Source organism: Rousettus aegyptiacus, unplaced genomic scaffold (genome assembly GCF_014176215.1).
Source record: "Rousettus aegyptiacus isolate mRouAeg1 unplaced genomic scaffold, mRouAeg1.p scaffold_m13_p_3, whole genome shotgun sequence".
NCBI lineage: Eukaryota > Metazoa > Chordata > Mammalia > Chiroptera > Pteropodidae > Rousettus > Rousettus aegyptiacus.
The window spans coordinates 172941878-172953495 of record NW_023416306.1 but is presented as its reverse complement, the minus strand read 5'-3'; the positions used below and the strand labels follow the sequence as shown (position 1 = coordinate 172953495).

The 11618-nt window shown below is 54.4% G+C and overlaps 1 protein-coding gene across 6 annotated transcripts in view; it reads right to left on the bottom strand.

Moving 5' to 3' along the window:
• Nucleotides 1-5634: 5634 nt before the first annotated feature.
• The window catches only part of MARK3 (microtubule affinity regulating kinase 3), an 82073-nt gene continuing 76089 nt past the window's right edge, over nucleotides 5635-11618 (bottom strand). For 3 of the 6 annotated variants that reach the window (XM_016121427.2, XM_036218172.1, XM_036218171.1), the window contains 3 exons: nucleotides 10081-10107; nucleotides 8743-8787; nucleotides 5635-6559 (listed from right to left, as the gene is read on the bottom strand). In XM_016121427.2, coding sequence (XP_015976913.1) covers nucleotides 6214-6559; nucleotides 8743-8787; nucleotides 10081-10107 — 418 coding nt within the window. In that variant the 3' untranslated portion in view covers nucleotides 5635-6213. The remainder of the gene's footprint in view (nucleotides 6560-8742; nucleotides 8788-10080; nucleotides 10108-11618) is intronic. The other 3 variants (XM_016121428.2, XM_036218169.1, XM_016121429.2) reach the window with 3 other exon arrangements.

The window sequence follows — 11618 nt, the reverse complement described above, 5'->3', positions numbered from 1 at the left end:
TGTTTTGCTGAGCAGACCTGGGGGTGCTTCCGGCTGTACCTGTCACCTGTACCCGCCTCCCCGACCCGGACTGGCTTCCTGCTTGGCCTCGAGCCCCGGCGTTCCTTTGCCAGCACTGGCCATACCAGGTTTCGGGACGGTGTCCGTATCCTTCTCCCTGTGAGGATGAGCTTCTGGAAGACATGGGTTTCACCTGCTTTATTTCTGGATCCCCACAGCTCAGCGCCCTCCCGGAATTGCTGCCTCGCCCTAACCTGCCCAAAATGTGCATGTCAACGAATGAACATATGAACAGTGATTAAAATTCTTCACGTCTTGTCCTGAAGCGCCTGAAAAGGACCGAGTGGTTTCACTTGGAGAAGCAGAATTCAGGGAGGGAACACCATTTTCATCTTCGAGTCCCTGAGTGCTGACCAGTGAAAGCTCCCAAGAGCAGGGGACGCCCGGGGCGGCAGGAAGCTGCCCCAGCCAGCACTGTTCCCCAGCTCCCTGCGCTGCGCGTGTGTGAGCACCCCGGCACTGGGGGTGCCGGGCAGAGGCCGGGAGGCTCCTGCTGAGCAGCTTCCCCGCACCCCCCCCCCCCCGCCTGGGGGCTGAATCCTGGAATGCTGGCTTAAAATAACACGTGGAGGTGGGTTCAGTGGGCGGGGTGGAGAGCGAGCGAGCAGGAAGTACAAAAGGCACTGCGGGGAGAGCCTCGGCAGATCAGCTGTCTCTTTTCTCACGGACACCCCCACATGGGCCCGTCCTCATCACCCCCCCGAGTAAGATGTTTCACCACTGCTAGAAACCACTGGAATGAATGTCCAGGGAGCTGGAAAAAGACGTGAGAACCTCAGAATTTGTAACCCATCAGCCCGACCACACAAACAACAGCAAAAACAGATCAACAGAGGATTGGAACCACAGCCAACAGCGACAGAAGTGCACAGTGTGACCCCACCTCCCTGCCTGCATCCTAGGACCCAGGTCCTCTTAGTCGGTGGAGTCCGGCCTCGGCCCTGCGGCGACCCCTCCGGGGACCAGCTTCCCGAGCTCGGGGGGGAGGTGCGAGCAGGCCCACAAAGCAGGTCTCGCCTCTGGTTTGCTGCCCGCGACACAGCGCGCAGCGGCCACGGCCACGCCGCTGCCCACGGCTCTGCCCTGACTGAGCGCCGGGGCTGTTCGTTCTCCAGGCTGCAATCCAAACGCCGCACTGGCTGCGCGACTGCGCTGTGGGACGCGGACGGAGGTGCCAGGTGTGTTCACACCTGACGGCGAATGCCACCTGAGGCAGGGCCCGCCCGTCCTCCCACAGCACGCACCGAGGCCCCGCGTGGCCTGCACCCGAGGGCGTCGGCTGGACGGGCAGCTCCGTGAACACAGGCCGCCCTCGTGGCCCCCGCGGCCCCCGCGAGGCCCGGCGGGAACGGCACCGGCGGAAGCCGCCACGCCGCCTCGCGCTTCCTAGGGATCCCCCGCCCAGCACGACCGTCACTGCTGCCGCGTGGACACTGCGCTGTGTGCTGGGCACTCCTCGAGGTACTTGGGGTGCAGGTGAAAAAGACAAAGACCCGTGCCGCATGGGGCTCACGCTCTAGTAAGAGCAAGGGAGGGGGGTGGACGTGCGACGGAACGTTCGTAAATGATGGCGCCTGCCGATGCCACGGAAGCAGCGGGCAGAGGGCGCAGAGCCGGGCCAGTGGGGAGAGCTGGGTGCAATTTTTGACGTGACGGGCAGGGCGGGCCCCGGTCAGGAGCAGACGGGAGCAGAATCTGGCAGGCAGGGAGGGCGCACCGCCTCCTGCCTGCGTCTTACCCCGGGCTCCTGCTGCTCCCGTCCTCTGGGGACCTGGGGACCTGGCAGAGGCTCGGGGCCGGGACGGTGGGGGCACGGGCCTGTCAGCTGTCCTAATAACAGGCTCCGAGGCCCGCACCCTGCACCTTGGAGACGGCGGGACTTTCCTCCTGGAGCCTCTGCTGGGAGGGCCGCGGAGTCCGCTGGTCCTGGACTTCGTGCCCTAGGCCAGCCGGCAGCGGGGAGCAGAGGGCTGGCCGCGTCCTTGTTCAAAAAGACCTGCCCCTGTTCACCCATCTGCAGGGTGCCCTGCTCTGTACCTGCCATCTGGGGGACCCTGCCACGCTGACTTTCTAGAGAAAACCTGGGGTCACGACGCTGTGGCCCGGAAAGCAGGCTGCCTGGGTCAAGGGGACACGCCTCGACCACAAGGCCGCACACCTACACCACCTTCAGGCAGGGTTTGGACATGCTGCTGGAGTGGACCCCAAGGGGTCCTGCTTGGGAACGAAATGTGCTTTGTGGCCACAGAGGCCGCGGCGTGGCCCGTGGGGCAGGCTGGGCAGTGCCACGTGGCCGGGCACACTGCTCAGTGGACCTTTCCTGCTCGCGTCCACTCTGCTCCCGAGAGCCACCCACACAAGCTGGCTTCCTCCTCGAGGGCCTGGCCCAGACGCAAAGGCAGGCGGGCCTCCCGCCCCGGCCCTGGCCTGTTCTCCACGGCCCTGACCTCGGCTCGTCCCTCCGAGCGCTTCTCCTCCTCGTGCGGTTCCCCTTCCTGCGGACCCGAGGCCCAGGGCCTCGCCCGAGCCTTTCGTGACCTCAGAGGATCACGATGCCGCTGGGACACTTACCATCCTGAATCTCACCCATGGCCTGGCCGCCACACTGCCACACCACATGGCGAGCAGTGACTTTGAGGAAGTGTCATCTCTGCCCGGGTTCTAGGCTCCCGAAGTGGCAAACCGAATACCCCTTTACAAAGCTGCTGGACTCTCGTCCTCCTGACTGGCGAGGACACCGGGGTTCTACTCAGGGACAGTCACCCTGGACTCACTTATGCACTGTCAGGAAGTGTCTGTCCCTTCCCACTGCTCCCTTCAAGAGCAACCACTTCTCCTCCACTGAAGAACCTCATGGCAAATACACAAAACAAGGCCCAAAAGGAAAGCTCTAGGCCCTGCTTTCCCAGCCCTCCTCACTCCTGACCACATTTCAGAGGCCCCTCTGAGCTGGACTGCCCGATGCGCCTCACAGACCCACCTCCATGTCCCCGTGGCTCCCTGGTGCTGTTCACGGCAGTGGCGGCCGCTCGAGGAGCCCAAGGTCACCGCTCATCACTCACTGAGCAGGGCTGCCAGGACAGGGCATTCCGGGGATGGTCTCCATAGCGACGGGAAGGCGTGCAGGATGCACATGGGAGATTTTTCTGCAAAACAGCATCGTTCTCTAGGCTTCTCGGGAAACCTGTGCGGGCAGACGACCGCAGCCGTGCGTCTTTCTAAAGGTCAGTCACGCGCCTTCCGCTCTCCGCAGGGTCTTCGCGTTCAGAAACGGAAGGATGACCTCGGAGCCGGGCTCACCGTCTTGGTTCCTCAGGTTCGCCTGATATGATGAGAGGGATGTCAGCAGAGCTGGAAGGCCACCTTCCCTCCGGGGGCGGGACAACGTTCTGCTGGGCGGGTAAATGAACGCAGTGGCACCTCACGCCGCCTCAGCGGGACTCCAGGGCAGTGGGTGAGGACAAAACGTGGCCCGGTCTTCGCTTCTCAAGAGATTTTCAGGTTCTCTAGAATACTCCTTTTCAAAATTTGCTACATGCAGAATAAAAACACCCCACCCTGAGAGCGTAGCGTCTAAAGGAGGGACGTGGGCCCCTCGGTAACGGGTGAGAGATCGGTTTAACCTCGGTAAGGCAGCACCACCTCTGCTGCCACTTAAAGTCAAACCAACGCCAATCGGTAACAGCCTTTAAATACGACCAGCCCGGAGGGCTTCTGCGGGTGCGACTCGGTCTCACAGACACACACCCGCTTCCCACTGGGCCAGTGATGTGCTAAAATGCAAACTCCACCCACAGCGCTCGCTCGAGGCTGTGCCCAGGTCTGCACCCGGCTGAGCCGACGGCAGGGCATGGACATCGGCTGGACAGGCAGCAGCTCCGTGGAGCGAGGCCGCCCTCGGCGGGCCCGATGCTCTTGACAATTGCACAAACCTTTCTGTCTGCACAGAGAGTGGCCATTTCACCAGCACACGTGCAAAACTAAACGGCTTTAACTTCCGGCATACAACGTAAACAAGGCAAACCGTCTGGAAAGAGTCCTGAGTGGAAAGACAAGAAGGGGCTAGGGTGCGGCCACATCTGTGCTTGCCGCCACTCCGGGTCGCCACTGCCAACTTCCACAGGGCGACCTGCAGAGGAACCAGGTGCGGTGGGCGAGCTCTGCTCCCAACCCTGTGCTGAGGGGCCCGGGTCTGGGGGGTGAAGCGCCTGCAGCGCGAGGGAGGGGAGGGGACCGACGGATTGACGGATCGATCGACCGACCGACCGAACATACAAAGTTTGAAAGTTCCAGTCAGGTGAAAATCATGCGCTCTAATGTTAGGTCACAGGGCACTCACCTGCCATCGCTCCCGGCCCTGGCTCGGCTCCCAGGCCTCCCCTCTCCTCTGGGGAACCTGTCTCCCAGCTTTAACCAGGAACCAGCTGCCCGCAGGGGCTCCCCAGGTCCACCTGCTGTGCACACCGACCTGCCCATCCTCTCTGCCTCTCAGGCCAGACATCAGCGTTGCCCTGGCCTTCTCTCACTCCCCATATCCACCCGAGAGCAAATGCAGTCGACTCCCACTTCAAAACACAGCCAGGACCCCGGCACCGTCGCACCGCGCCCGCCTGTCCTGCCGATTACTGCCGGCCGCCTCCGGACCATGCTGGCTCCTCCCGGCTCGCCGGACGAGCTCACAGCGCCGCGGCTGGGGCTGTCCTCTGAGCGCCCGAGGCCATGCCGCTGTCCGGTCCTAGTCCCCAGCAGCGCTCTCACCTCAGAGGAAGACGCGCGTGTGCAGCGGCGCCCGAGGCCTGCTTGGCACCTGACCGCACCTCCCACCCGCTCTGCTCCGGCAGCCCGCCACCCCACCGAACACGGCGCCTGCCGGGCCCGGAACCCCCTGGACACCTCGCCCCACGCCGCGGAGCTTTCTGTGCCATTTACCGCCTTGTAATGTCCTCGGCACCTGACTTACCACTGCCGCTCACTGCTGTCCCAGCAGAACATACGCTAAGTGACTCCGGTCTTTGTTCTGCGCACGGATGTGCCCATGGCAGACGTAAGCATCTGTGACTGAGCGACCGTCCTGACTTTCTTGCTTTGACCAACAAACCCAGAGCCCAGACAGCACAGCAGTCCACGTGGTAACTCCCCTGTGCGAGAGAAGCAGCAAACTGACCGACGAGTTCACCGTCCCCAGTCAGCCGCGTGGTGCTGGGAAAAAGCCATACGTCAGATTCAGGTACTGAATTCGGGTCATGAAAGTGCGAAATTACATACTTCACGGGCACAAAGCCAGAACCGTCAAGACCTGTGTCTCTCCGCACAGGGCACCGGGGCTCAGGCTGCCAGCCACTCCCGGTCCCCTTCCTTCTCTGGTCACCAGGAGGGTTGTCTTCTCTCTTTGCTGCCTTTGGGGAACAAAGATGTTAGTAATCACGAAATGTCAGGATCCAGGCTGCGGACAAGTGGCCCAGGCCTTCACACACTTTCCAGGGGGGTTCGTTCAGCTTGGTGGTGAAGGCAAAAATACATACTTTTAGTCACTGCCTTAATCTGAGTCTTAAATACAGTACTAGGAGACAATGCGAGATTTTACTCAGAAAAAGTGAATTTTTAATTATCTTGTGAATCTACTTAGAAAAACACACACAAGCAATGTTCACAACTATAAATTTAAACCTTTTGCACTAAAAAACACAAAACAACAAACACAAAACCACAGGCATGAACTGTAAACCTGTAACTGTTATCAACTAGTCTTAAGGTTAATTCTTAGTAGTAATTCAGCATTTTCCTGCTTGGCAAGTCTAGCGTTTTAGCACCAAATGATCTCCCGCAGAGGGACTCGTGACAACTCTGGCTGCCGGGGCAAGGAGATGCGCGCGTGTGCACCGCTCACGCCCACGCGGACGGGAGGCGCAGACGGCTGGGTGGCACACGCTGACTCCCAGGGCGATGGAAATAAGACAGCGGGCACACGTGTCACACATCTTTAATGTAGTGCATTCGTAGAAAAAAGGCCAGCTTTCGCTCCCAGGCGCGCTCTCGTCCTTGTAGTTTAATATCATGATTTAGAAGATGCAGACGTTATTGCCTAAATATTATTCTATACATTCCCATCAGTGTTCAGGAAAACTGCTACTTAATTTACACCTTAATTACTGGTTACAGCTTTAGCTCGTTGGCAATTTTGGAAGCAATATTTTTGAAAGCTATGGATGTCCCCGATATCCGCTTAAACCGGACCCCGTTCAGAGACAGTCTGGGCAGCTTGCACACCTCCATCTCCCACTGCACGAGGTTCTCTGCGCGCCCGTCGCCGTGGACGCAGAAGAGCAGGAAGCGCTCTCTCTGCTCGTAGTCGCAGTTGTTGGCGTCCAGCACTTTGCGGATTTCCCGCATCATGTCCCCGGGGTCCATGGCGCTGGTGGTCTTCATGCTCCAGGTGAAGCGCAGGGAACGGGGCTTGGCCTCTTTGTTTTCATCCTTTTGCTCGGCAGACACGTTGCGACTGAAATGCACAGTGGCAAGTTTATTTTTAACTGCACGAGAAAGCCAGTCTGTCCTACTCTAGCCAGCTCGCGACCGACCTCCACGTCTTTCCTGCGTGGTTCCCCGTGATTACCTTCCCTGTCGAAGAAGTGCTCACCCTTTTACTCCTCCGCTGCCTCCCCCGAATCACAAGCCACACATGCAGAAAATCGACCTGGCTATAAAATCCCACCAGCCATGTACTTATTAATTTAAGAAATAAGGATTGCTAAACACCATCCTTGGAAATTGGGCAAAGTAGAGAGAGGGCCAAGCACCTCCCAGTGCCCAGCTCTCCGCCTCGGGCCCAGTGCAGGCAGCTGGGGGCCATAAGGCCCTCTCCACCCAACTCCTCACAACCTCCGGGTGCCTTAACTGGGACAGACTCAACATGGCTGAAAACTGCTTCCCCTGTGACCCGCCTGGGGCGCTGGGCGCACAGCTGGGGGTGGGGCTAGACAGGTCTGCAGTAGTCCCCCCCATTTTTCCTTCTGTCAATTTAAACTTCTAGTCTCAGTTAAAAAGAATCTTAAATGACATTATCTTGCAATGAAACAAAAATAAAATGCTAAGGCTTACTTGCTGCTGAGCACCCAAAGGACCCTTCTGGATGTAAACTATACAGATTCACAAAGCATAAGCTGTGGTCCCCACACCCACGAGGTGGTGTCACAGCGGCGGCCCCAGGCATGGACCTCTGGGAACTCAGGACAGGCATCTACTTACTGTTCCCAGACACTTAATCATGGGTGCCACAAACCGTTATTTACATTCTCCTGTGCCTGGAGGCTTTAATTAGGGCTGTGGATACCTACCACTGCTGTGCATTAAAAAGGCCCCGTACAGAACCTGAAACACACTCATCCTGTGGCAAATTCATCAGAGCTGAGGGGGGTGTGTGGGTTTTACTAAGCACACAGCTCTCCCTGTTACCAACCCACTATGCGACAAGGTTCATACTCTCCAAAACTTCCTATGTATAAAATTCTGTTGCACGCTAGAATAGCTAGAAACATGGGCAAAAGCTCTCACACGAGGTTGGGGTTGGAGGAGGGGAGACTGCCACACGGGAACAGCAGTGATGGGACAGGCCCGGACAGTCTGCCAGAGGGTCGCGGGACCATAGGGTCACGGGGGAGCGGTGGAGCTCACCTCGGGAGGCCTGAGAGCAGGGGTGGGGGCGGGGGGGGGGAAGGCGGGGCGGGATGAGGAGGAAGCCATTTCCAGGTGTGGGTGGCATCTGGAGAGCCCGGGAGTTCCGCGGAGGCGGGGGGAGACCCTGGGCCCACTGGGAAGAGCATCAGCAAAGGCCGGGACGTGTCTGGGGCCGGTGTGAGCACGTACGAGCGGGCCGGGACTGGAGGCACATGACAGCCGCTGGTGCTCCCGAGCACTCTGTGGGCAGGCCCAGTGTCCCCTGTCCCCACCAAACCAGAGGCTGTTCCTCCTACAGATGGACACAAGCTCAGGCTCGAGTCTCTTGAGCCTGGAACGTGCAGGCCCCAGGGGGACTGGGGCTGCGGAGGCCACACTGGGCCTCACAGGGACACGGTCGGTCGGGCAGTGGGGCCACTTCAGGTTTGCTTTCGGAAAAGTCATCGATCGGCTCAGAGCCAACAGGTTAACAAGGAACTGGAAGGGCACGAGAGACAGGCGTCTCCAACTATGAAAAGCGCTGAGCCTCTGTGGTGACTCCCCACGCCCTCCGATCCGGGCAATGAGCGCTACACAAAATTTAAAAGCAAAATGCTCTACTAACCTTTTTTTAAAAATCTAATTCTATATGTGAAATTCTACTCACTACTCTTTCGTTCCTTGAGACTAGAACTATGCTGAGAGCCACTATAAGGTGCCCAGAGCGCTCCTACCAACCCCCAGACCTCACTGCAGGTGGTCAGGGCCCAGGTGGGAGGGCCAGGACTGTACCGCCCACACCACCCAAGGTTAAGAGCGGGACGGGAGCAGACACTTTCACCAGCCGGCCGCGCGGCGCCCTCATGTGGCCACCAGGGCGCAGCGCAGCCCGCGGGCCCAGGGCGAGGGCAGCGCTGCTCAGCTTCCCGCCAGCGGCGGCCGCACCAGGCAAACCTGAGTGCACAGCGCCGCCCCGCCACAGAAGTGAGGCAAACACCTAGAAAACGTATTAAAAATGATTTCCCTCACCTTGAGCCCTCATATCTCCCGTTCCTCTCATATTCAGTTGGAAGCCTCAACGAGCAGAAGGCAGAGCACAGACAAGTGGGAGAGAGAAGAGAGATCTTACACACCAGTACACGGCCCCGCACAAACACGAACATCATAAAACAAACAACCCACAGCACTTTTGGGTCATCGGCACAGCTCGGGATGACTCTCAGACTCGCAGCTGTGACCCGGCCAGTGACTGCTGTCCCCCGTGAGTCCACGAGGCCTGCCTGGCACACCGCGGCCTTCGCGGCGGCAGTTCTGACCTTCTTCAGTCGCTGGGCCCCAATTAAAGGGAAATGGAGTTATCAGTTGAATTTGACATGCAATCACAAAATTTCCTGTCCAAAGAAAAAATCTGGCCGCTGGGAATATCCATTAAAAAACAATCACGGATGAAATTTCCCTCAGGAAGAAAGCAGTCTCCCCAGTTTCTGATGAAGAACTCGTGTTAACAAGGCATCAGTGACCCCACTGGTTTCATGAGCGTTAAGACACTGGAGCCGGGCCTTCCAGCGAGCTGAGAGGCACAGGCAGTGTGGCCTCAGTGGCATTTTCTGCCTCATTTGTGTGCATTCCAAGACAGTGGGCAACATTTTTGTCTCTTGATATCATCAAAAATGGTCACCTAGAAGGAATAGCATTTACTATAATGCTTTAAGTAGAAACGATGAGACATGCTTTCTTCAGTGGTTGAACAGTGGCTTTTAGATCAAATACTATTTACTCTTCAACTCTGAAAATATTAAAACATTTCTGCTATGCAGCTGCCCACATCTTACTTTCTCAAAAAAGCAAACAAAATGAGGCTGTAAAGTTTGGTTTTATGCTTATTTCCAGTTTCAGAATATGAGCTACTTTCCCTGTCATTTTTAAAGCCTTCTGCTAATTCAACCCTCAGCGAAATAAAAAATGAAGACTAGCACCGTTACTACTTACCTTTTTTGCATGCTTGAGGCTATCATTAAAAGTACATTCATGTTACTGCATGTCTCATTCTTCAAACAGAAGCATGCTAAGTGTTATTAGTATTAAGACAGAATTATTTGGATGCTAATAATTCTACCAAAGAAAGAAAATGCACAGAGCATGCTCAGGCTTCTTGTTACATGGGTGCCACAGTCCCTTCAAAAATGTCTGACAGAGTTAATCTATTTCTTTCCACAGTTTCCTTCCAAGAAATAAGTATTTAGTTCTCAGCAGAAGGTTTAGTTTTAAGAAAAAAAAAAAAAAAGGCTAGAAAGCCAAACCTGATGTTAATTGCAGGAGCCATTTTGGGATGAGGATTGAAAAAAAATGTGTATATATAAATCCTACCTTTTGATAAACCTGAATGACATGTTTCTAAAAGAAATTAAGCCAAAAAAAAAAAAAAAAAGGAAATTAACAAAAATGACTTGCACAAATGAAACAGAAAGTCTAGTCAATTAAGAAAGAAAACAAATAAAAAGGCTCTTGTGTCCAACAGTGAAACAGTGACATTTGTTGAAAAAGTAAATTACAGATAATTGAGTATGTGATCTTTTAATTAGAAATATTTAAAAATCTGTACTTGTAAGCAGAGATTTAGCAGTAAACATCAACGTTAACTATAACAGAATTTGCTTAAGGCTCTTCAGATAGACAGTCTTTAAGATAGTAAAAGTCAACATCTTGTGTTAAAGAAATGACAAGTCATTTGCAATGAACTACTTATAAAACATTTTTCAATTTTCTTCAGACTATCCTATGAATAAAAATCTTACCTTATAAAGAAACATTAAAAATTTCATTATAAAATGTTTAAACATTAAAAGAATCATTACTTCAGGAAGATGATTTGAACACTAACAGACTGTTACAGTGGTAGGATATAAATCACTTTTAAAGAAAAAAATTAGCTATTGGGGCTTAAAATGAAGTAGACTTTCTAGTTTTAGATATCGGAATAAATGAAAATTAAATGGTAACAGTGGGGGTTTCAATTTTATGTTTCATGTAATAAGGTGAAGGAAGTATATTTAAAAGAAGTGGCTCAGCTTGTTAAAAACAATTAAGAAGATGCTGAACGGAACGTGACAAAAGAAATTTCAAATTATGCACCAAACGGGAACGATCAGGTCATCAGAGAGCTTTTCCGGGCAGGCACGGGCTGGGTCTGTCGAACTATTCCTAAAACCCAGTTCTGTGGACACAGGAGGCATGCATATGTATTTGCCGACCTACTAAATTAATGCATCCTTAGATTTTTTTCAAATATGGGATAACTTTGTCATTGCTCTAGATACTGACCGTTTTAAGTTTCTAACTACTGTAGGTGACCGCCGGCCACTTCGTTATCGATCGAAAGTGGTACACAGCGAGGTTATACACAGTAGAGAAGATCATCCATTGAAAATATTTTGTAAATAACTAAGCACCCCATAAATATAAGGCAGTATTATCCCAAATATTATTTTAGCTAAAAAATGATTACAAGGTCTTTAAAATACATTTTCATTTCCAAATTTTCCACCAAAGAAGTGTCAGAGATACTGGTCAAACACCACAAGGCTGCTTTTCTTACCAGTTTCCTCCCACGAATCCCCTGATGTACAAAGAGCTGTAAGACTAAGGCCTTCGCCTCGCTCCCTCCGACTACAGGGCCCCGAAGTCACAGAGCCCACAGCTCTCCCACACCCAGGGCAGGGCTGGGAGCGAGGGCAGGCTCTCTGGTGCCAGCTCTCTTCCCACTGAGTCAAGGCAGGTCTCCTCTGTAGATTCTAGGTGCGAACACCCGAGCCTTCCAAGGCCTAGCAGGGTGATTCTAGTGACTGCTGTCAGGCGAGAACAAGCAGCTGACACCGACAGCAGTAAAGACGGGCTGTTCTCAAGAA